The sequence below is a fragment of the Gordionus sp. m RMFG-2023 genome, chromosome 2 (genome assembly GCF_954871325.1).
Source record: "Gordionus sp. m RMFG-2023 chromosome 2, tfGorSpeb1-WG-v2, whole genome shotgun sequence".
In the NCBI taxonomy this organism is placed as follows: Eukaryota; Metazoa; Nematomorpha; class Gordioida; order Chordodea; family Parachordodidae; genus Gordionus; species Gordionus sp. m RMFG-2023.
The window spans coordinates 22,631,699-22,658,948 of NC_088776.1; the positions used below are offsets into that span (position 1 = coordinate 22,631,699).

At 27.1% G+C, this 27,250-nt stretch overlaps 1 protein-coding gene across 1 annotated transcript; it reads left to right on the forward strand.

Moving 5' to 3' along the window:
* Positions 1-8,562: 8,562 nt before the first annotated feature.
* Positions 8,563-26,886, forward strand: LOC135925276 (uncharacterized). Its single transcript, XM_065460512.1, has 6 exons — positions 8,563-10,410; positions 12,782-13,137; positions 13,713-13,900; positions 14,270-14,392; positions 25,195-25,296; positions 26,629-26,886. The coding sequence occupies exons 1-6, from the start codon at positions 8,712-8,714 to the stop codon at positions 26,768-26,770; spliced, it is 2,610 nt and encodes an 869-aa protein (XP_065316584.1). The 5' UTR covers positions 8,563-8,711; the 3' UTR covers positions 26,771-26,886.
* The last annotated feature ends 364 nt before the right edge of the window (positions 26,887-27,250 follow it).

The window sequence follows — 27,250 nt, forward strand, 5'->3', positions numbered from 1 at the left end:
GGCGTATTTAAATTTTCTTCCATTTTTTAAATATTTTTGGATGATAGACAAGGTTAGGGTTAAGCAGAGATGTATTGCCGGAGAGGGCTAAGGGTAGTATTTGTTTTGGAATTTTTAACCCCCTTTCCAAATGAAATTTGAATCCTATCTTTAATATAATGTTATAAAATTTAAAATTTTTGTTTTTTATTTCCCCTTTTATATTTTTTTGTAGCCAGAAGGTGCTTATATAGCATAGAAGATAGAGAAGATAAAAGATATGTTTTTCAATATTTTTATTTTCATTTTATATTTGATTATCATTTTTTAATTGATTTTCAAATAAAATAAAAATTTTCATTTAACTATTTTTTGGACCTTAAAAAATTCGGGATAATAAAAGATAAATTTTTTTAAAAAATATTAATTATATTAAATATCAAATCTAAAATACATTAAAAACAGTGCTGGTTGGATAAGAAAATCCGATGACTATCAACAATGATAACAGGTTTGTAACATTTTTACTTATTTCAGTGATGCCTCCTCAACGGGAGCGACGGGGCTCTTGGTCCATTAAAGTATTCTATACAATAAACATAATTGATCCATTAATATTTTAAACATCCAAATTTCTTTAAAAAAATTTACAATCCCCATGGAAATTTTTATAGGTCGCTGCTATACTTAAAGCATAGAATAGAGATCTACAAAGCACGGCTCGAATTTTTTTGCCCAGCCGGTATAATTTTAAATAACTTACCCGGCCCAGCTAGGCCGAATAAAATTTTACGAAAAGAACCTCACGGCTCAATCCGCTAAATTTATTTATACGAATTTTTCGGCCATCACATTTTTAATACCTATTTCTAATTCTTTTCTAATATCAATTAAGGCTCATATATCTTACCTCTATGGCCATCTATTTCGTTCTAAAACAACAGTTAAATCAATTGTGTATAATGGTAATGTATATTTGTAATTATGGCAGATCAGATCATAAATAACTTGTTTAATTTTTTGTGAATTTGCTACATTATTTATAGATCAGACAGCTCTTAAAATACAAATAAACCGATTGTGATTTATTTTCAAATATAATTAATCAAAATCAACATATTACCCATAATTTAGTGATGATCACTATATGTTCACCCTTAGGCAATAATTGGGGAATGTTTAATTAAAAAAAGGATTTGATCCCTTTAATTTTTAAAACTTATTAAAAAATTTTGTATGAAAATTTCTTCTATTAATCAAACAAATTCTACGTTATAAGACATTTTCAAGATTTACATGATATTTTAATATAATATACGAAGTTTATTTAAGCTAAGCCGGATAAAATTTTACTAGGTTATAACATTATAAGTAAAAATTGAAAATCGATTAAAAATCCAAAAATAAATAAAAATAAATTTTTAAGAAAGAAATTATTATATTGAATGTGGCTTTTAATTTAATTATATATATGGTATTAATCAAGGTTAAGACTATTTTTGAACGAAGTCAGTATAACATAAAAATTCTAAAACAATAATATTTATATTCGAAAAATGATCCTAAATTATAAGCTAGAAACTCAATATTTAAATTTGTCGAAAGTTAAAAAAATATTATTAGGATGTTATAAAAAATTATTATATCATTTTAATAAAATAAGGTCCTTAGGTCTATTTGTTTTCATAATGATGTGCCAATTTTTTTCAAATGAGGATCAATAAAATTTGTTAAGGAGAATAAAAAATCATGATATTTCACAATACTAATTTATATAATTTTTAAATTCAATCATCGCTTTTAAAAATATTTTAATCATCTTTCTAGCTGACATTTCTGAATCCGTAATAGAAAAGAATAAAAACATTTATGGTTTGGTTCAATTATAAAAGAACTTCTTGATGATAATGTTAAAAAATGATTATATTTACTGTTTTAAATTTCCTATATTTTATCATTAAACATTATTATACTATATTATAATTGGTGCCAAACATTACCGTAACTGGAGGAAGAGGATAAATATTTTTTTAAAATAATGACTACAATAGAAATTTTTAAGAAAAAATCGCTTTTTTCCTTAGAAAAAGAAAAACCTCCCAAAATTATAAAGATGTCATCCAGCCAAAATTTCTCAAATAGGTTACCTAAAAATATCATTTATGATGGAAACTCAAAAGCCTACCACCTTCTTACGAAAATCCTGAGTGGTATTTTAAATATCGCTGCATCTCTGGATTTTTTAAAACTATAATCTGTAACTATGCTAAGATTCTGTTTTTGTTATTAGGCCCCCTTCTACTATTTTGATATTAAGGAACACACCCAAAATCTCAAATTACCAGGTATTGTATACCGCTCTGAATGCACGTTTGACTTATATTCAATTATAAAACTTATATTCATTTTTTTACCCTTAATGTATACATAGTATGCTTTAAAAGGAATGTTCAAAACATATTTAAAAAACATTATTTATGATCATATGTCTATTAAAAAAATATTTTCTTATGATTTAAATTTACCAATTTTTAAAAAATTCTAATTTCCGGCTAAGAAAGAAATTCGATTATATTTAGTTTAATAACTTTTATTCTATTCAATTTTAATTGCTAAAATTTGAATATCCTTAAATGTAAGCTTTTAGATAATCCATAGAGAATATGTAACATTTTAAAATTAATTTATTTAAAATTATTTAATGCACTTAATGACACATGAATAATGTAATCAATGTTTTTTTTTCTCTTTAGCTTTCACCTTTTCTAGTGGTATCCTTCAACATCTCTCTCCACTTTATGTTATTCATACAATCTCTTTTATCTATTTTATACTTCTTTATATTGGCTCTAACTTTATGGCCCCATTGAAGTTTTGGCCTTCCTCTTTTACGTTTGCCCATCACTTCCAAACTCTCAACTTTATTTCCTATGTAGTTCATAGGCCTTCTCATTGTGTGCCCATAAAGTCTGTTTACCATTAACTTAGTCTTAATGGGCACTACCTTTAAACTACTTAGTATTCTTGTACTGCGCACTTTATCCTTTCTTGTTGCCCCAGCAATCATCCTCAGCATTCTCATCTCCATAGTTTATAGACTTCTCTCGTCTGATTCTTTGGTTGGCCATGTTTCCGAACTATAGAATAGTTGGTTGTACTATGGAACTGTAAATTTTTCTATTTAATTTGTGTGGGATTCTTTTGTCAAATAGCACTCCAGATAAAGATCTCCACTTTAACCACCCTTGATTAATTTTACTCTTTATCTCTTTTATACTCTCTGTTTCATCTCCTCCTATCACCATATACTTCTTCTTTTCTCTATTTACTTTTAGTCCGTGCTTTTCTAGAATATTTATCCAACTCACTAATCTTACTTTCATTTCATCCTTGGATTCGGCAAGTATCACAATATCATCTGCAAATATCATATTCCACGGGACTGTTTGAGATATAGACTGTGCTAATACATCTATTACTGTAATGAAGAGAAGTGGGCTGAGAGCCGACCCTTGATGAACTCCTTCGGCTATTGTGAAGCCTGCCTGTTGTGCTACGGACCATTGTTGTATGGCCGATATACATATCTTGTATTATTCTTATATATTTTTCGGGAACCTTTTTGTGGCGTAGCGCCCACCAGATAAGTTTTCTTTGGATTCTATCGAAGGCCTAGATCGAGAAAGACCATGTGTAGCTTTTTGTTCTTTTCCCTGTATTTTTCACTCATTTGCCTAATTGCATGGATAGCATCAGTTGTTGATCTTCCAGGCATAAAGCCAAACTGAGTCTCTCCTATTTCGATTATGTCTCATAATCTTTTTTCTATAATTTTTTCGTATCGTTTTAGACAGTGTGACATTAGTTTTATGCCCCTGTAATTTTGACAATTGTGTGGATCCCCTTTATTTTTGAAGATAGGAACTAGATAGCTCTGCCTCCATTTTTGGGGAACCTCTTCATTTCCAAGTATTTTATTGTACAAATTTATGAGGAGATGTATTCCATCATCTCCTAGTGCTTTAAAGCTTTTTATTGGAATATCGTCTGGACCTCTAGCTTTGTTCTTTTTCATATGCTTGAGGCATGTGATTATTTCTTGTTCTGTTATTGGTTGTACATTTGACATGGGGAGTGTTCGTCTAGATGTAGTATGTGGGGATAATTAAAATTTTTTTAAATAAAATTATTGTTATTTAAAAATATCAAGCATACATTTATTAGGACTAATAACTATTTCTAATATACAAATTTAAATTAATATGAATTATAAAAAATTAAATATATAAACCGATATATAAAAATAAATTTGATTTAAAAAATATTAAACGAATATAACCGGCGGCATATAAAGACTTTAAATAAATCTGAATTATAAAATATTAAGTGGATATAACCAGGATATGATGACTATAAAATAAATAATACATAATAGAAATTTAAACTTTTTTGAGCTTTTAAAATTTATATATAAAGTATAAAAAATCTAAATGTTGGAAATATGAATAATTATATTTTTTATGTAAAAGAAAAATATATAAGACATTAAAAAATGATAGCACAAAAAATATTATAGAAACATTATATTTTTATTATGTAAAATCCAATCTTCTTTGGGAGGGAGCTAATTTTTCAATTATCTCATCCGTGTTTGGCGTCAAATGATTCAAAAGGGCCAGACCATTCAACCTACTTTCAGAAGTTGTACTTCTTAGGTACGTTTTTAATCTTCTTAAAGAAGAGAATGTTCTCTCATTAGTTGCAGTACTAATGGGAAGAGTTGCTAATATATATAATAATTTCAATATATTGAGAAAATAATCTAAAAGATGTTTGAAATGATGCAAAGCATCATAGCATTTTTTGGGACTATATCAACCATAGTTAATCTTTTATACCATAGTTGGCATTCAGCTAATAAAGCATCATGAGATACATTAATGTCTTCATGATAAAAATCTTCCAAATATTTTATTTTTTTTCTATCACCATCTGAAAAAGGTTCAGAGGGCTTTTGCGGAAGTAATATCTGCAGATTGATAAGTGTTTCTTGATAAATTAAAAACCTTTCATTTACTTGGGTTATAAATGTATCCAAAAGAGGTATAAAGACATTTATTTTATAATATTCTTCTATTGACCCTATATTAATATTTGGACGATAAGTTTGCCTTACTGTAAGTCGAGGGAGACAAATATTGAACTCGTATAGCTCTGCTTTTGATTCAACATTATCATATAAAATATGAAATTCCTCATCAGCATTCGCTCTAATTTCTTTGAGTTCTAATAAAATTGTCTCTGCTATTCTCATTATCTCAATCAAATCAATTTCAGGTTTTTGAAAAGTCTTACATAAAATAGTTGTATAATTAAATAATTTATTAATACATTCTAATGCGAAAAAAAAATTTGGTATAAGTATTGAATCCAGTAACTTGCTTGCTTCTGAAGAAATATCTTTTTCAGACATTGTAATATTTCTATAAGAGCATTAATAATCGGCTCTTCTAACTCGATAAAAGCTGTTACTGCTTGATGTCGAAGACTACATCTTGTTGGACAAGCTTTTTGCAATTTTTTTCTCCTTATTGGGCAAGGAGTTTCAGATATAATTCTGTTCAAAATATTTTGACGCTTGGGGTATCTAAACATCTCATAGATGCTAGATATTTTACCTGATATAAATATAAAAAATTTAATTTAATAATTAAAAACCTAAGCAATTTGATATCAATGGTAAAGAACATGAATCCGATATTGCTAAGTTGAGTGAATGGGCAGCGCAGTGGACATATATAGCTGTTGGGCATTTTTTTTTAATAAATGCCTGAAGCCTATTGAATTGTCCACTCATTGCACGTGCTCCATCATACCCTTGCCCACGTATTATATTTATATTTAGCTATATTTTTTAAAATAATTATATAATAAGATTAATTATTGCTTTTAATTTTTTAAGATTCACAAATATTACACCAGCTAAAGCAGACCCAGTCATGCTTGAAACAGGAATAAATTGGAGAAACATTTCCTTGATAATGTTTTTATGAGTATCTACATATCGCGCTCACAACGACATCTGCTCAATGCCAGCAATGTCCGTCTGCCAAAATTGAGAAGCATGGGGCAGAATTGATTTCAACAATCAATTTTTCTAAAATGATATTGTTGCAAATATCAATTATCTCATTTTATATCCTAGGGTTGAGATAAGTAGCATTTTTATTGGTACTAATGAGGCTCTCCCTAATCCTTTAAATTTTAAAAGTCCACGGAAATTACCTTCGTTATCATTATTATTAAAATTTAAGCTTCCTGAATCCCTGTGGCCACGAAGTGCTAGGCCTTGCAAGCTACAATATAAAATAGCCTCAATAGTTAGTTTTATCTTGCCTCTATTTTCTTTTGCAATTTTAACCCTATTTTTATCAATTATTGATGAAATGGGAAACATATCCCCCTTTTGAATTGATTCTTTTGAGGAAATCATCAGTTCACAGCTTTTGTTTATTAAATTATCATACTATACTTTTTTGCTTTTTGGCATGATTTTTTCAGCGTTTTTAAAAAAAAGTCTAATATCCATGACTAGAAATTTGAAAATTATAATACCGGGAAATTTAAAAATAATAGATAAATATTACGCCACAAAGAAAACTTGAAAATGAAATTAATTGATAAAGTAAATTAGTAAATGAAAAAGGTAATAATATAAAAATTTAAAAAGAAATAGATATGAATAATTATAATAAAATATAAAAAATAATATTTTTGAAAAATATGTCCGGCATCTGCATTTTAGCTTGGGGGGGGATGTCCCTATGCCCCCTACGCTGCGTACGCCAATGGTATGTGGGGATTAAAGTTGAGAAGCTCCTGAAAATATTCTTTCCATCTATTCATTATTTCTTTTTCCTTTATTAAAAAAAATAATGTAATCAATGTATTTTATAATAAATAGTAGTAAATGAATATAATTACTAACAATACAAACCAAAAACCCATAAAATGGGGATATAAATTATTTCTCTTCTATGGTGAAGATGGGATTGTCTACAATTTAGAGGTATATACTGAAAAAATGCCATATGCTTCTTGATTTCCCTATGGTCCATAGATTGGCGTCATTTATTCCTCGGGATTTAAATTTTAAATGTTCTTTGACAATTGGTTTGCAAGTCCAATATTATGTAGTGTTGGAGTGATACAAGCAGCAACGATAGCTAGAACAAGTCATTTACCGAACTGCACCTTCTCTAAGAAGAGAGGGAGTGGATGTTTTGGTACTAAAATTCATGGCTTAGAAGTGAGGGCTGTTAAATGGTATGCTAATCGCCTAGTTCGCTTGCTCAGTACTTTTATTTGAGCATCCTCTATTGGAGAGAAGGAGAGATATGATAGGGGGAATACCAGAATAAGTGCTAAATGCTCTCTACAACAACAACTATGCATATCTATATGGGACAAATTGCAGTTATTAAATATAAATTACTTTTTTCAAATCAAATTTTTAACAAATATTTCCTAATTTATTTAAACTTTTTCTGGATAATTAATATGCTTTGTAGCTGTGTCATGGTTCATGTTATTTTTGAAACTTATTTCTGTTTAAACCATTCCGATTTTGAACGAGGACACCCTATTCTATTTTGTTTTAAGTGGTACCAAATCAAAATGCCTCTTTCTTTTTTCTGTTTAAGCTATAATGAAAAAAATTTTAATTTTATTTTTAAAATATAAAAATGGCATTATTTTTTCTTTCCATTAAATTTTTTAAATTTATAAAAAAAAATTACTAAAGCTTAGCAAAAAATATCTTTGGAGGTTGCTGTTATATAAATGGAATATATGAAGGTGGCGTATAAAAGAACAATTATTATTAGAACAAATTTTAGACATTCATTGTTTTTGTTTTTAGAGAAGATTTGAATATTATACAAATTGGATAAATTATAAGAAACGATATTATAAAAAGGAAATTTAATAGGAACAAACATATTAGTTTCTATATTAATTTTTTGTACATATTTTATATTAAACAATTCCAATTTCTTTTGTCAAACATGAGTCTGAACAAAGGAAATGAGAGGCGCATATATAAATGATAATTAATTATTATCTTGCCTTCAAAACATAAATCGCGCTTTTAATTTTACCTTGAAAAGAAAGATTAATATTTATATAATCCCTATTACTTAATGCAATTTTCCTTAATCTAATATTAAAAGGTTTAAACGAATTAAATTTACTTTAATGAATTCCTAATTATCTAAAAATTTATTTTGACTCTTAATCGTAATTAAAGCTTTTTTTTAAATATTTTTTTTTCCCTGGATAAAAATGGATTGGATCGATAAAATAAATAATGATGAAGATTAAACAGAAAATAAAATGTTTTAATTGGCGAGAAAAGTATAATAAATATATCGATCGACGAAAGGATACATAATATAAATATTTAACATTTTTTAAAATATTTATAAAATTTTATTTTTTATGTTATGGGATAAAAAAAAATTCCTGGAGATTATAACATAAGCAAATGATTCCTTTTCTCCCTTTTTGTAATTTTTTTTATTAAAACATTTTATTTTTTCATTAATTTCCGGAATTTATGTATAGGTGAAAAATAAAATTAAAATTCGATCTATATGTCGTATTCACTATAATATAAACTTATATAGGAAGATAAAATTTGATTTAAAAATAAATATAATGCATGTTAAAATATGCCCTCCTTATCTGATAACGACATTAAATCTAAAGATAGCAAGGCAGAGAAAAACAAAAGGAGCCCTATATCTTATCACATTACTAACATTAAATTCGTTAACATTTGTGATCCCGATATCAGTAAACTAGATCAACATTACAGTGGTAGGAGTAAAATTAGGGGCGATAGAGCCATTAAAAAATCGCCAAAGGACAATTTTGCAAAAGAACAAAACAAGGAAGAACAACTTCATACCTTACAAGATTATTCAAATGTTTCCCTTATTTCATCCATACCTATATCGAATAACCAGTTAGAAAAGGGACAAAAATTGTCGTTCATTATTGCCAAATATGAAAATCAACAAAATTTACTTTCAAAAAAAAACTCACACACTAGTGGCATCAAACCACTTCTTTCGGTCAAACATTCCCCGAATATCACCAAGACAGTGATAAAACATAATTGCCATCTTAACAAAAAATCAACAGCAAGGGTCCACCGTAAATACTTGCATCTGTACAACACTTTATCTTCTACCGATGAAGGTTCAACTGTTAACCACGGACGGCGATTTAAATCTCTGTTATTCGGGTTTTGGTCTCCCTTAATAATAATCAGTGTATTTGGGATTCTGGTTATGTCGATCGCATTGCTAGAGATCCTGATGCTCCATTACGCTCAACGCCACAGTTTGGGGGCCAAACTCCGGCGTCGAGGTGATAAGGAATTTATGAGAGGTGGTTGGAGAACTGGGAACTCTGATTATCAATACTATTACGAAGGAGATGGAGATGATGCAAATGGGATTGATAGAAAAAGGTATGTTTACAACTATGTGAATTATAATTATGACCCCACACATTCTGCTTCTTACCGTGAGGAATTTTTTAATGAGGGCGATAAAAGCAAGGCTGACATTTCTAATGAAGTCCAACGCAAATGGAAGGATTTGTCGGAATTCGACTCAAAATATGATTCTCACAGTTTTGTAGAGGCTAAGAAAATTCATAAAATACCGATTTTTGTAGGCCTAGAACGTAAAAATTTAGATGACAATCAGAGTGCCCACAATTTACCAATGTCAGAACGGGGTGAGGTTGAAATATATGATGATAGTTTTATTAAGGTTAAAAATTTATTATTAAACTTCAATAAGATCCCCAAATATATGCCACGATTGAAATCAATCGAAAACACTATTTTGCCACTAAAATATTTATCGTCTGGGCGTATTGGCAAGTTGCAAATGTCAACTAATAATCCTTTAACAATCAATGGTCATAAAAAAAACATTTACTTAAATGGACAGGGAGCAGTTTACAAAAAGGATAATCCTAATGGGATGGTGCAAGAAAAAACAATATTTTATTCTCCTTTCCAAAATTCATTTGATGTTTTATCACTATTGCCAAAAGGTCTCCGCCCATCTATTTACTACAACTATTTGTTAATGCATCAAAGCTTAAATGAAAAACGGTTTAGGGAAATCATATTAAGTCAATCACAACTTTTTATCAAAAACAATAAAAGGTTAAAAACATCCATGCATCTGGGATACCATGACCATTCAATAATAAAAAATCAATTTATACCTAAATCGCTCAATTCTTCAATTAAATTTGCTCATCCTAATAAATTTAACATTCCTGATTACGGCAGCGTCAATATAAAAAATTCCAAAATACTCTGCAACTTTATTTCCGATTATTTAAGTTATTACTTTTTTTTCTCTTTTTTTTTGGTTTTTAATATCCATTACATCCACATCATTATTCTGAATCTACCAATCGAATATTTCATTTTTCGAATTGTTCACGAATATTGATTTGGATTATTCTAATGATTTATGTGCTAGAATATTAATTATTATTATTCGATTCTTTTAAAAATAATATGCTCGAAAATATTTATTGTTTGCTCTAAAAATAATAACAAACATAAGTTTTATTAAAATTAATACATATAAACTAGCGTTGTTAAAAATCCCGATTTAGGTTGAATTTCAGAAACGGCTCAATTATGATTTTCGCCAAAATAATATAATGTAGGCCTCGAGATTTGGCAAATAGATTTCTAAACCTTCCTGCCATCTATGAGCAAAGTCTACAGGCTTACATAATATTATATTTGTTATAATCTTAATGGAACTCTTTTTTTAAATCGACACGAATCGGACTTTTTAACAAAATTAATGTAGAATCCTCTCATGCTACATGTAGCCCGGGTCGATTAATAGCCCATACTAAATTATAATTCCCGCAACACTATTACGAACATTGTTTGAAAATAGAAAATTAGAGATCTGCAGAGGTACAATTTGCAAGGCCCGGTCTGGATTTTTTTTCACGGTCCGGCCCGGCTTTTTTTTTTTTAAAAAAATTCAGGTCCGGCCCGGATCTTTTCAAAATATATTATATTTATTTTTTTATAGCTAATATTGGCGATTTCAAATATTTGGTTTAAAAATATACGGCCCGGCCAGGGTATATTAGTCATACCTGGCCGGACTTCATGCTGATAGAAATATAATACTAACCTATATATGTGTCAAGCATGATAAATAATTTCTTTAAAAATTTAAAAATTGTGAATTTCGCATTACACCTTTGAAGGAAAACCCTTTCCAAATAAGATATTCCCTCATATGGCATATCTTACATATACTATCCAGATTAATTCACCATCATGTCTTGGCTCAAAATTAAAATTATTTTAAACCAAATATAATTTTTTTTAAGTATGGGGCTAATTACCAACACTGGTTTGTAGCTTGATTCGATAAAATAAAAGTAAATTACCACATAAATCAAATATTTTATTTTATCGATCATTGAAAACTATAAGAAACTTAATAATCATAATCAAAATATTATTGTTAAATAAAGGGTAATCTATCACTTCATAAAAAATTTAAAAGTAAGCCAATTAGTTATTTGTTAGGTAACTAACGTGGCCTATATTTTTTTTTTTTAATTAACTATAAACAAAAAAATTATATGTAAATATTAGTGTTGCAAAGTAACGTCAGTGAAAGTACGTCGTTGCTAACGGCGTTACTTTTTTGTGGAAAAGAAACGCAATTCGTTACTTGTTTCAAATGGTAATGAGTAACGCGTTTATTTTTTTTTGAGTAACGCAAAACGTTTACTCGTTACTTTAAATTTATTCTTAAAATGGAAAAAATATTTTTTATTAAATATTATATTTTTTCACATTTTCAGATTAAACCATCAAAGTTCTTCATTTTTATTTTATTTATATATTTTTGTTGTTGAATTTTATAATTATAGTCAAGATTGTTAATCTAGTTAATATTTAATCAATCAAGGTATGTTAATTTATATTCACTAATATTATCATTTATTTTATAAATAATATATCTCAATAGTACTTATTTCTTAGGTGAATTCTGGTAAAGATAAAAAAAAATTGATGAGAATCTGAAGGTTCTTGTGGAGATGATACAATAAATATTTTTGAAAATAAAGAATATTCTTTAAATATTTGTAACACCTCCAATTAAAATTTTTATTTATTAAATATACTGCCCTCCCATCTTCAGCGCCAGTTGAATGTGTGTTTCACAGAGCAAAATCTCTGTTGTGCAATAAGCGCTCTTTTTTATCTGATCAAAATTTTGAAATCAATTGTTAAGTAAAAAATTATTACAAATGTATCTTATTATTTTTAAAAATTTATATAAAAATTTACGCGTTACTTTTTTGAATAAAGAGTAACGAGTTTCTTATTTTTAAAGTTGGTAACGCATTCTTTTTTACTAATGTAATGAGTAACGTATTTCTTTTTTGAAGTAACATTTAAAAGCATTAGTAAATATTAACATTTAAAAATACAATTCAAATATTTATTTACTATTCGAATAATATTCTTGAATTTAAAATAAAAATGTTCCAATACGAATAATAACGATCAAATAATAAAAGATTTTATTAGATTTGAATATAATTTAATTTAAAGAATATCGAATATACATAGAAGCATTCGTATAAATTCTTTTGTTGATAATATATTTAAATTAATTTATAATAAATCATTATTATTTCTCATATTTTTATATTTTAGTTAAATCAAAGACAGGCGGTTATAATGCAAAGACAAAACGCATTGGAAACAAAACTTATGTACAAATAAACTCTAATATAACCTTTTATAAAAAACCTAGCCTATCGCTACGAAATACAGAATTTATTAAAATAGAAACATTTAAAGGTCCAATATCGTGGGCAAAGTTAAAGAGCTTTCTACCTTCTGTTAAGCAAGGTGGGCACTGGAAACCCCAAAAATGCATATCTAGACATAAATTGGCTATTATTATACCTTATCGAGATAGGGAGGAACATCTTTATAAACTATTGGCCTCTTTACATTCCTTGCTAAAGCGACAAGAGATTTTTTACAAAATATATGTGGTAGAACAAGTATGATTAATTTTTTGTTCATTAATAAATTATGTTTAAAATGAATAATTGAATTTTAGTTTTATATCATATTATAATGTGATCATAAGAAATTCCTATCTTATCTCTCGAATTATTCTCTCTCATTTATATGTCTTATTTTGGCCGTCATAGCAACTACTTATTCGCAGATTTAATAACAGGATTACCCTTTTAACCTCAACAATTATCACTTTTAAATTCCTTATATAAGGTATCATTTCTATGAATATCTAGTCAACATTAAACTACTATTAGTCATGCTCACAACTCAAAGGCAACCAAATTTGAAATTTAATAGGAATTTATTAATGTTTAATTATAACGCCATCTTTGAAATAAAACATATTAACAATGTATCATATAGTTTAAAATCGAGTCAGAACTGAGAGAACGATCAGGCTTATGAAATTCCCGTTATCATTATCACTTTAAAAATTATCCCTGCACTCACACCTTTATTTGAATTTGTGTCCAATTTTAATTATTCATATTTAAAAACATTATGAATTATGAGAATAACATATTGACGCTAACATATAATATTTTTTTAAAAGTATGGATCAGGCTTGTTTAATAAGGCTATACTTATGAACGCGGCTTTTAGAGAAGCATTTTGGGAAAAGAATTTTCATTGCTATGTGTTTCACGATGTTGATCTCATGCCCGAAGATTACAGAAACATGTATTCATGCCCCAAGCAGCCAAGGCATCTCTCAGTGGCCATCGATGAAATGGATTATAAGTTTAAATTAATTTTATATAATGCCCTCTTGAAAGGATAAACTATAAAATAAATTATATAGTTTGTGTATTATTATATGTTTGTATTTAAGGAAAATACAAATGTATTGCTACTTTCTTACCGCTTTAGAAATATCTTGACCACTAAATGAGTTTGAAATCTAAAAATTTTATTTCATATCCCTTAGTTACTATATACTATTAAAAAACAAAATTTTAAAAATATCTAAAAGGATCCTGCATGTAACCTTCTCGTTTTTGTTAGTGGAATTGATAAAATATTTTTTACACATATAATAATACCCCCCCCCCTCTTAAAGTAAAAGCCTATCAACTGTTAATCAATATTATCTAAATATTTTTCCACTAGATTAAAATATCAGATGCTTGTAGGAGGTGTATTAATGTTTAAACCCGAACATTTTATTAAAGTCAATGGTTATTCGAATTTATATTGGGGCTGGGGAGCTGAAGATGACGATATGGCATACAGGTAGCATTATATATTTATAATTAAATAAACTTGAATAATGTTTAATCTTAAATCATCATTTATCTTTTAAAAATAAATGATGGGAAATTTCTTTACCTTGGAAAATTTTCCCACAATTTTATAATAATTGTAATAACCAATAAAAGTGTTTAACAAACGATATAAGAGTTTGGGGTAAAACGTTCGATATTTTGCATTTTTTTCAATAAAAAATAAAAGCAAAACAGAACAAATTATAGACCAATATAATAATGTGTAGGCTAATCTCTCACCTATAAAATAAATGTAAAAAGTATAGCTCTCCAAATAGGAACTATAATTATTTATGTGCAATTTTACATTTTCGCAATTTTAATTCTTATACTAAATTTAACTGATTTTTATTGGTTTCGCTGACTAATTAGTCGATAAAACGGATGTGGTTAATTAGCCATAGGCATTAATCGGTTAGGCTTAGAGCCGTTTTCAAACTCCTATGTATAATATATATAGTGGTTAAGCTTTCAGATCTCTGGTTTATTCTAAAGAAAATAAATTCGTTTATTTATTTAAAAGATAAAAAAAGTCCTTAACAATACAATTTTCCATTCATACATAACTTATATTTTCTATGTGTTTTTAAATTATTTTATCCTGCATGTAAAATTATTTTAATTATTTTTCAAGACAATTGTTTCGAACCCCAATTTTCTTATAGCTATTTCTGAATTTTAAATATTTTTTTTTGAAAATAATAGATATTTAAATATATATTTTTGAGAGGCTAATTTCAAAATGTCAAATTGAACCGAGAAACTTAATATTTAAAAATTTAGAAAGAGAATCAATTAAGTAAAATAATATTGTAATATTTCTTTGATAAGTTAAACTAATTTTAAATATTTGAAACCTATTTTTATATATATTTTGATTTTCCCCCTTTTCTAATATTTTTTTTTATAATTCTGTCTTTTAGCTTTGATGGGGGAACTCCGTTTTTTAATCTAATAGTAGTAATATTACTAAACAAAAATTTATTTAAATATTTTTTTTGTAAATCTACCTTTTTGTTTTCCTGGAACCTAAATCTAATTTTTATTGATTATTTAATTCATATTAACTACACTGTGTTTCATTTGAATTAATACCCTCCTTTTTTTAGCAATAAATCTATCATTTCTAAATATAATTCAATAAAATTTTATTGATTGAGAGAAAAATAAATTATCAATGATTTCTACAAATTATCAAATTCTATCAACAGGGTCCAAAGTTGTTTTTTCTCATTGCAACAGCGTATACCCTATTATTTTGCAGATTTACCGGTGGAGTTACTGTAAGCAGCTTTTCATCCGTGAATAAAATGAACTAACCTCTGAGGGTATTTTCGTAGAAGTTGTTTACGTCCCAGACGGAAAATCTTTTCGCATCATTTAGGTCCTGGGCTTGTTTCTCTTTTAAACATTTTAGTTGCGCCTCTTTGTAAATAATCGAATGCACTAAAGTTTGCGAAATACCAGATTCTCGGGATACTTGAAGAATTGTTCTGTGGGCGCCAGGCCAGTCTTCCTAGTCCAATTTTCTATATTCCAAGCTATGCATAATCTACCATCAACATACAATTTTTCTGCTGATCAGGTAGCATCAATTTTTGCAATCTATCGATTCGTTAAAAAAAATTTTAAAACCTTTTGGCTTCCTAATGTTTTTAGTTTCAAAATTATAATTAAACTCAAGTCATTTTTAATGAAGACCATTTTTTTTATTATAATCTGCTTTAGTGTTGTTAAACGGCTCAATTTGAGCTGATTTTTAAAAACAGCTAAATATAGCCTAAATCTCGATATTTTGCTAATAGGTGTTCAAACCTTTGTACCGTCTATGAGCAAAATCTTAAGGCTTACATATTTTTCTAAATAAAATAGTTAGTCATTTATAAAAGTCTACTCAAAACGAGCCATTTAACAACACTGGTGTGCTTAAATGTAAAGTTTAATAAAAACAAAATATTTTACATGTTGGAAAGTTCGAATTTTGTTTGTCCAACTATGAATATGCATAACTTTGGACCCTGTTATTTATCCCTCTCTCAATCTATAAAATTTTATTAAATTACTTAATTGACAGATTTATTACCAATAGGATATCAGTTCAATTGGAATACAGTATATATTCCAATCATAACCTATAATATAATACAAATAGAAACGTTCATTCTATAAAAAAGGAATTGGGACTACAAGTTCCCAAATACGAATAATTATATTTTTAAATAGTAATTTAAATTTTTTGTTTTAAAAAATAAAATTCTTTGGGTTCTGATGAAGCCTTAGGGCTCTTATTTTGCCGCCTATATTTTTTAAAAAAATATAAAGTTCCGCTTGACATGTTTCCAAGGGAAGAGATTAATTATAATAGTAACAAAGATAATGTCATAAGAAACCATGCTCAAATATCTTTTGAAATTTAATTCTAAAATTTAAAAAAATTGAATGAAATGTATTTATGATTAAATTCTCCCGCATTTTATTTGAAAGTGGAAATTGAAAACTTAGTTTTGATTGCGATAATTATAAATCATTTCTCCTTTTTAAAAACAAATTAAAACCCATATTTTGTATTCTTTTTTGCATATTTTTATTTTATTCCTCAAAATCGAATAGAATCTTTAAAAATAATTAAAGAACTTAAAAAATAAAATTTTTAAATTTTATCACCGCTAAGAACAAAATTATCTAAAATACTTTAAATGATATTTTAATTATTAGATTTTAAAATAAAAGTTATATTTTACTTTTATGTATATATGGGTATATAGATAATATTATTGGTTCCACGTCTTTATAGAGAAACCATTATAGAGAATGTATTTTATAGAGAAACATTTATAGAGAAAACAATTATAGAGAATGCATTTATAGAGAATTGTTTTATAGAGAATGTAATTTATAGAGAATGATTTTAAAGAGAATTATTTTATAGAGAATGTCCTTTATAGAGAATGACTTCAAAGAGAATGATTTTATAGAGAATGCCGTTTATAGAGAATGGTTTTATAGAGAATGTCGATTATAGAGAATGATTTTAAAGAGAATTATTTTATAGAGAAGGTCCTTAATAGAGAATGACTTCAAAGAGAATGATTTTATAGAGAATGTTGTTTATAGAGAATGATTTTAAAGAGAATTACTTTTATAGAGAATTATTTTGTAGAGAATTACATTGTAGAGAATCATTTTGTAGAGAATTACAATGTAGAGAATTATTTTATGGAAAATTATTTTCTAGATCTTGATTTTATAGAGAAATATTATATATGGGACAATTGTAGAGTTCAAAAAATTTATGCGGGATTTGAAAAATATATCAAAATTAACATTTTAATAATACAATTCAGTTTATTTGTTCTATTTTTTAGATGACTTTATTTGTTTCAACAATGGTTTTTTTGTAAAATCTTTTTAGTTCATATCAAGGTTTAGCTTGATTATTAACTCAGCTAAACCAAACCTTAAACGATTTGTTAAATATGTATTAAATTAAAGAGAATCTAAACTGAACCAACCATTTTTAAAATTTTTATATATTGCGTTTATATGTCAGCTACCTAAATTAGCCTATAGAAGGGTTCTTAACTTTACCCTTATGAATATAATATGACGGACGAGAATCTTGATTTTAATTTTAATTAAGAAAAGGTTTTAACCAGTTGTTTGGGTAAAAAATATGTCACATTCCCGTTCGTTCTGCGTTTCGGAACTTCTAAATATAATTTTCTTTCTATTTTATTATACAAATTTTATTCATAAATCTTTTTAATATAGATAACTAAGAATTCATTAATCTCTAATGATACACATTTAGATGTATGCGATGGCTTTAATATATTGAGTGTCGAAAAGTGCCGATCTCTATTTGGGTTTCCACATATTTATAGAGAAACCAATATTTTTGATTTATAAGCACCATAATTTTGTCCTTCCTAAAAAACCAAAACCGTAAATTGAAGGTTTCTATATAAAATATTATAGCGAATGCATTACCGCAAATGCATTATCGCGAATGTATTATAGCGAACGCATTATCATGCATTATAGCGAGTATAATACAGCGAAAATATTATAGCGAATGCATTATCGCAAATGTATTATCGCGAATTCATTATCGCGAATGCATTATCTCAAATGAATTACATCAGTTGCTATATCGGGAATGGAGTTTGATGAAAACTACAATTTTATATTTATCGGCCTTTAGACAGACTTAGTTGAACCTGAAAATTAAGTTAAAGTTGGGCTTGGGTCTAAAAATTTTTTTTTTTAAATAGGGTTAAGGCTTTTGATTTTTTTGACTCAAAAAATATAAAAAAGATTCTAAGCAATAAAATAGATTTCTCTAAAGATTAGGGTAAAGGAATTAAATTTTTATATTAATTGATTGTTTAATATGCGTTTAGGTATATTTTTCAATTAAATTTGGGACAGGACAAGCTCAGGCCTAAAATTTAAAATTATGGTTAGGCTCCTAAAAATAAAGATTTTGGATGGAGCTTTGGCCGAAATAAAAAAAATTTGCAAGGCACTAAGAAAAAAAGTTTTATTTAAAACATTGAGCCAAAAAGATAATTAGACCTCGGATTTATATTATTCTTTGACAAAGCATGCTTTAATTAGTGAGGGATTTAGTATGGACTTGATAAACAGTTTTTGATAATAAATTTATATAAAGTTCTCTTATTGTTTAATCAAAAAGACAAGGTCAAAGCTTATCACAATAAGACATGAAACAATATTCAGCATCATAGGTATATTGTCGAATTGAATTACTATCCATCTCAGTACTTAATTCGTGTAATCTCTGATGATGAAATTGCCACTATTGTGACTTAGGAATTGGGAAAAAAATAGATTATTGATTTCCTTAATTGATTCTTGCTAAGTTCTTGCTTCCTGACGAGTCTTTTTTCCAATTATGTGATCAAAGACAAAATTATATAAAAATAGATATAGAAATATAATAAATATAAATGGAGCTAAAATTGAATGAATTGAACATGCCTCATATATTATTAAAAATAACTTAGCTATTTTTGACACAAATTATAGTATATTTCCATTTCAGTTCAGTTGCTATATTATATTTTATTAATCTGATGAATGTCATAAATTTTATTAGAATGGCGATAATAGTGATTGGACGTTACTATCATCGCTGAAGATGAGAAAATTTAATGGAATGAAATTTACTTTGTGAGTTGTACTTCAAGGAGTAGATACAACCCTAAAAAATCGAAAGGTGGAAAATATCTCTTTTTTACATTTTCTATGCCTTTATATATAACTGTCTAAGGAAGCTTAGATAATGAAAATCCTTATGCTATGCTGGAAAATGAAAATATTGCTTTAATCATGAAAATTTTTTTATTAAGAAACATCCACCCCTCCTTCCAACAGAAAAGTTTGAATAAATAATTAGCCCTAATGATACGAAGAAATTTAAATATTAATGATAATTATACTTGCTTATAACCAGATCTATAGACCGACTACCAATAATAAAAAGACGCTTCATTCAAACAATGTTAAACAGGACCTTTTACCACAGGGGAAGGGGTTATAACTCATGATTGGCATTGAAATTAAAATGGGTAGTTTGTATTTGGAATTCCGTTGTTCTAATTTTGATGTGGTATAGGAAATGAGGAGAGTGGGGGAAGAAGGGGGTAGTATTATAATATATGATGAAAATTTTTTTGATAATTAGGTATTTGAAATAACTTCTAAGTGTAAAAGAGTTAGTAAAATATTGTGCAATCTGCTGCAAATATCAAGCTTCGATATTTTTTAAAGAAAGACATTACAATGTGATGGAAATCAATGTATATCATGATACAAAGCTTCTTATAATCATATGATAACAAGCTTGTCTGTGAACCAACCATATTTAAACAAATTGGTATCAATAAATATAATCCCTATATGTAAATAAAAAATTTCTTATAAATATTAAAAGTCTGATCTTCGGAATGTTTAACAAGTTCAAAAAACCTATAAAAAACATTTTAAACTTTTTGATTCACCTTTCTCTACACTCCTAAGGAGTTTAGGCTTGTAATAAGAAATTTTTATTTTACTAAAATCAATTTAGAGAAAAAAGTGTATTATTTTAAATTTTGTCGATGTATAATTTTTAGGTAAGGGTTTGAACTATCATTTTGTATTTTGTAAATTCAGATACAATTATTTTCGGACCTATGACGATTTTGACAGAAATTGATCCAACCACCCCCTGGTCTTCCCTGCCTACCCTGTGAATATTAGACAGTACTCTAATGATCTTTTAACTAAACTTAATGTTGTAAGGCGATAGTTTAATGGGTAATGTTTTATTTTTTGTTATTATTTGCATTTAAAATCATTAATTGAGTGCGTTTTATTAAATTTAAAAATCTGATTTTGCCAGAAATGCACCTGAATAAGTGTAGAATACCCACCCTTAATGTTGCGCAATCGGTTAATTTTAGGCAATTCCAAAACGGTTAGCCAAGTTTTTAGATTAAAAAATCGTTTAAGCATAATTAGGCTTAGCATAAAAATAGCGAAAACTAATTATTCAAAAATTAGGCATCGGCTAAGGAGTCGGTTAATCGCCCGTCATATATCGTTACATAATAAATATATAAAATAATTTTAATAAAGGCTAGGCTTAGTGTTGCGTAACTCTGACGGGCGATTAGCCTAGCTCCCAGTCCCTACAATTTGTCTAATTAGTTTTAGGCGATTTTTCGGTTAAGCCAAATTATGTTTAGCTGATTTTTAGGCTACTAACACTACTTATAAATTTCAGATTAATGTAAATTAAAATTTCTTCAGAAGTTCAATATAAGATCTTCTGAAATTTATAGGGTGGGTATATTCTACACATATTATAATGCATTTTCGGCAAAATCAGATATAAAATTTAATAAAACGCGCTCAATTTATGATTTAAAATGAAAAAATAGAACAAAATAAAATTATTAAATACAAAAATATTTTGGCGCAATCGTATGAAATTCCCATGGTAGATTCTCTTCGGAATTGGTAAAATCAGATTTATTAGGGAAATTATAAAAGCGCACTATAAATCAAAGACCTACAGGCCCGACCTTAAACCCGGGCCGTATTTTAATTTTTTTAAATACACGGGCCGGGTCAAAAAAAGCTTTTTTTAAAAAACTCGAGCCGGGCCATATATTTTTAAACCAAATATTTTAACACCATTATTATCTAGGCAAATTAAAAATAGATAATATATTTTTTAAAAATCGGGGCCGGGCCAAGCAGATTAAAATAATGCACAAAGCAACTAAATATTGACAAAATTTTCTAAAACAATTGGCGTAAGGCTGGCTTTGTTGCTAATAGTTTTTTTTAAATGGCTACTCTACTAGTTAAAGCAAAGCACTAATAGAAACTGATAAAGAAGGAAACATTTTCATAATTTTAGTATTACTACTTCTAATTGTTCAGCGTATTTTAAAAAAAATAACAAGAGGAAACTCAAAAATATTATCATAATTATTCATAAGCAATACAAATCAGGAACGTGAATAAATTTTTTTATGATTATTTTTTCCCTTTTTCTATTCAAGGGTTCCGAGAATTTATATGACGGCATTTGGCTTTTTTTGAGAAAATTTATTTCTAAAATATTACTTATTTCATTTTCTATAAAATTATTCTCTATAAAATCCTTCTCTATAAAATAATTCTCTCTAAAACAATTCTCTGTAAAATATTCTCTATAAAATAATTCTCTGTAAAACAATTCTCTGTAAAATATTCTCTATAAAATCATTCTCTATAAACGACATTCTATATAATTGTTTTCTCTTTAAAAGTTTCTCTATAAAATAAATTCTCTATAAAATCATTCTCTATAAACGAAATTCTCTACAAAATCATTCTCTATAAATGAGATTCTCTATAAACGACATTCTCTATAATTGTTTTCTCTTTAAAAGTTTCTCTATAAAATAAATTCTCTATAAAATCATTCTCTATAAACGATATTCTCTACAAAATCATTCTCTATAAATGAGATTCTCTATAAACGACATTCTCTATAATTGTTTTCTCTTTAAAAGTTTCTCTATAAAATAAATTCTCTATAAAATCATTCTCTATAAACGATATTCTTTATAAACGACATTCTCTACAATTGTTTTCTCTATAAAAGTTTCTCTATATTTGCATTCTCTATAAAAGATTCTCTGTAAAGACGGGATACCAATATTATTAATGGTAGAATATGTTATATCATTTGTGAGATTTTAAAAACAAATAAGAAAGTAGCATTCAATATATACTGGATTATATCTGAAAATCTCTTGTAGCCAAAGTTGAATAATAGGATTCCCTCGAAATAGGAATAACGGTTTTTTTTTAAAAGTTGTACATTCAAATTTAAAATTGAGAAATCTTAATTTGTATATTTAAATTACACTTTGAATAAATTATAACTGCAGATATTTAAATTTAAATCTTTGAATAATTTAAAACTGTGCATTTAGAAAAAAAACTAAACTGTGCATTTAAATAATAGTAACCTAAAATTATATTCTCCTTTCCCTGTCTGACTTTTAAAATTTACCTTATCCCTTTTTTCTACACAATAAACCTAGGAGAAAATCTAACAAGAAAAAAAAAAATCATAATTTTAAAAATTAAAATAATTTTAGAATTATAAATTACTGAAAAGGGAAACTTTATTGTATGCTGATGCACAAATATTTTAGATCCGTGATTCTATGGTATTTAGCAGATGTCAAACTTTTTCAAACATTAGACATTATAAATATAATTAGAAAACAACAGCTCGATTTAAATATTGGGGTTAATTCGATAGAATATTGCGAAAGAAGGTCTTTAGAATCGAGCTTGTATTTGAGAAATGATAATATTTGTAAATTAATAACATGATAGGAGACTTTGTTTTAACTAACACATATTAGTCCAATAGCGATCTTAAGAACTTGATAGGCTGCCAAAAAGGTGCATTCAAAAACTCAAAAAGATTAAAAAATAAAAAGTAAGGATTGGTATTTAGTAGATTCAATATTTGTATATTTAGATAAAATCAATTCATCTCTTAAGTGTAATATTTGAACTATATATAGTTACTCAAGTTCCAATTTTAATTCCACGATATCTTATTACATTTTTCAATCTTATCTACTGATCAATATGAATTATAAATTTATTTCATTTATCAATTTGTGTAAAGGAAAACATTTTTTTTTAAATAACATTAATAAACTATCGTAATCACTATCTTCATATCTGATAACATATGTATGTCTTTTTTTGCAAGAATTTATAAAAATTCTCCATTTATCGGTTTTACCTAATAGAAACGATTGGTATTTTACATTTTTATAAAATTTTGAAACAAACAGAACAAATATAAATTTATATGTAGCCCAATCCTTACCTACAAATTGAAAAAAAAGTGTAGCTGTGTACTTGGAACTGTGATTAATTATGCGAAGTGTTCCATTTGAGCCATCTTACACTATACCTAGGTAAATTTAGCCATCATAAACTGTACACAGAATAGCTAAGCACCATGACAAAATGTGAATACAACTTTATTGTTTTATTTAACTAAATATTGCAATTTTAACATCTATTCATCACTTTTAAATATAAACTAATCAATACAGTATTGGAATGTAAAAAAATATATATAAATAGCACATGTACATGTGCCCATTTTAGGCAGATCGTACCATTCAATTATTCTTCTCCTTTGCCACTATTTTAAAAAAAATTCCAAATAACAGGCCTTTTATTAATGTTCCTTTTTGCTCAAAAATATCTTTTTACATGGTGTAGACGTTAATATTTAAAAATTAATTTTTTACAGTTTAAATCACACGGAACTTTTTAACCGTTTTATCCATAACATACACATCGTTATTGCGTGACTTCTAGTAAGCTACGAACTTTCGATAAATTTCATTTTATAATTATGAGATGAATTTATGGAACGTGTATGCAAAATTTTAATAAATTTTTATAAAAGCAAAGTAAACTAGAAGGTTATTTTTAAAATTGTTGGGTAAAAAACGATTTTTTGGCAAAATATGACAACACTGGAAAGTTTTTTAAATGATAACCATAGGTAAGATAAATATAAAAAATATCTTCACACCAAATTTAAGGTCTTAATGCTCAAGGGTTAAAGAGTCGCTTTACCCCTGTCACCCATATTCCTGTTTTTTCAAAATTTTTGCCTTTTTAACGCGAAATGTCCGAGAAAATTTTATATTTCTAAACACATTATCATTATTTAAAAAATTAAAATTTTAAATAAGATCTAATTTTGGATTATTCAATTTCGATTATCACAAAAGAAAAGTTTTAAAATTATATAGTATTTATTTATTTTAAAATGCTATTACAGTGGTGTTTAAATGAAAATTTTTCCATATTTTTTAATTTATTTGCAAAAAAATTATTTCTCGTAAAAATATGGAAATGTTTTCCATCAACGCTGTAATTTATCTAGTACATCTTTTAGCATATAATTTATCATAGTAATCAATCCTCATATAGACAAAATTGAACACTCTGACAAGACTTAAAAAGCAAAAATTAGTATATAATAAATAGTTCCCCAGATTAAAAATGATAGGGTTTAGGCTAAAACAACGTAAACTCCCAGATACTCATTAAAGTAACTGAATGAAACGTTAATTAAGTTTTAAAAAAAAATCATATAAATTAAGCAATGTAATAAAATGATATACAATTTTTATTCAAACAAACTGTAACAAGAATTCAGCATATGAACTTATTTATAACACGTCCACATGAATCCATCGGACGCTATCAAATGATAAAACACGTTAAAAGAACACCCATCGCTTTAAACAAAAGGTTTTTTTTGATAATAATATATATATATATCCTTGTTCACAATTTTTATTAAAAAAATTTCTAACAAACTAATTCAATTATAGTATCTTTTCAAACGGTTATCTAAGCGAGTTGATAATTATTTTTCTAATAAGTACAATCTTAGATTTATAATTAATTACAAAACATTTTTCCGATAAGTTTTCTTTTACATTTGTGTGTAGATTTAATTTAGTTTCGAGACTGCAAAATCAAAAATTTTGGTCCGAGCTCGCCGGCGGCACAGTGGAAAGTTTTAGATCTAGGCCAAGCCTGTGGCCCATTGTACCCCATGGTCCTAATTTTTAAAAAAATTTATAGGGAAGAAATCTAAAATTTAAAATATTCATTTTATTCTTCATTTTAATGTGTGCATTTATTTAAATATTCAATAATTACTTTGATAATATAATGATGTTATCTATTTTATTCTATTTATTTTAAAATATAATATGAAAATGATAAAATATTTCCCACTCCCTAATTTTTTAAAATTTTTCTTAATTTAAAAATTCATTTTATGAAGAACCGGAAGGAAACATAACATTAATATTTTTCGAGCTATGGGTCGGGCCTATATTTTATTGATGCATTTATCGCCTTCCGGGCCAGTATAATGGGAGGGTCAAGCATGTGGTACTCTAGTTTAGTTGGGTACTCTTGATTTTACAATTTCTATAAAGTTTTTTTTAAATAATGGAATGGGGGAAAGAGATAAATAAACTTTATATATTAATCCACTACACAGGATGAAGTTAATTTAATGGGTATATTAGTCTTTAGGCATAATACATGACAGTATTTTATTAAATAGTTTAAATATATACAAATAGTATCTTGTATCTTAAATCAAGTATTCATGGTATACTGCTCAACTGTTCACATAATGCTTAACTTGTTTTATCTCATTTTAAAAACAGCTAAATCAATATCTTAGCCAAAATAATATTTTGCCAAAGTTTTAAAATTTTGTTAAAGGGTGGCAAAGAGATATTGCCCTCTTTTGACGAATTCTAAAGGCTTAGGTATTCAGGGGTTTCACTAACATTTACAATCTCTCTTTTTTAGCTACCACTTTCAAAACGACATTTTTTTAGTTAACATTTTCAAAATGACAATTTTTTAGATAAAAAAAAAATTTCAAAATTTTCACGGGGCATAAGTCCCTGTGCGCTTCCCCCACTCCCTACTGACTGAACTGTAAGTATTTTTTGGCTAAAATCTTTATTTAGCCATTTTTTTAAATCTGCATAAATTGAGGTTTTTAGCATAACTACTTAGTAGATAATAAATATAATATTTTATTATTCATAGATACAAACTCCTATCATTAGGCATTCAGAGAATTCAAATTGATGGTCTTAACTCAAATAACTACAAAATCGTTAACAAAACAGAATACCCACTTTATACGCACTTACTATTAGATATAGGAAAAGCGCCGAAGGGCTTCTAATAACTTTATTATATATTTTTCCTATTGTGATACTTTTATGCCATTCATTTTATAATATATTTATATTTATTTAGAAATTTGTTGAAATGTATTTTTCAAAAATAGTCGAAAATATATGGTGCACATCGCTAAAATTAAATGAAATAAAAAAGAAATATTATTAATAATAGACAAATTTCATTATAATTTATTTATAGGGTGGGATGAGGTGATTATCCCCAATTCTTGATATCTCAACGGACTGAGGTTTACTTGTTATATAGTTTTGCATTAGTGGAGACGATCATCGACTATATTAACTTTAAATTTTATATAAAAAAATTTAGAAACTTACTAAACAGGTAAAACATCATCCAACGAGTGATTTTTAAGAATATAAGCTTGTTTAGACTGATTATTTAACGTATATAAGCCTGTCAAGTTTTATAACGAGCTGGATCTTAAAAATTTTGTCACTTGAATGTACAAGTTATTCCAGCT

What these genes read in the sequence shown, in the direction of transcription:
- LOC135925276 (XM_065460512.1), top strand. Translation starts at nt 8,712, where the DNA reads ATGCCCTCCTTATCTGATAACGACATTAAATCTAAAGATAGCAAGGCA. An exon ending in CTTTATTTCCGATTATTTAA is followed by an intron (nt 10,411 to 12,781) that starts GTTATTACTTTT and finishes TTTATATTTTAG; the next exon opens with TTAAATCAAAGACAGGCGGT. An exon ending in CCCATCGCTTTAAACAAAAG is followed by an intron (nt 25,297 to 26,628) that starts GTTTTTTTTGAT and finishes TATTATTCATAG; the next exon opens with ATACAAACTCCTATCATTAG.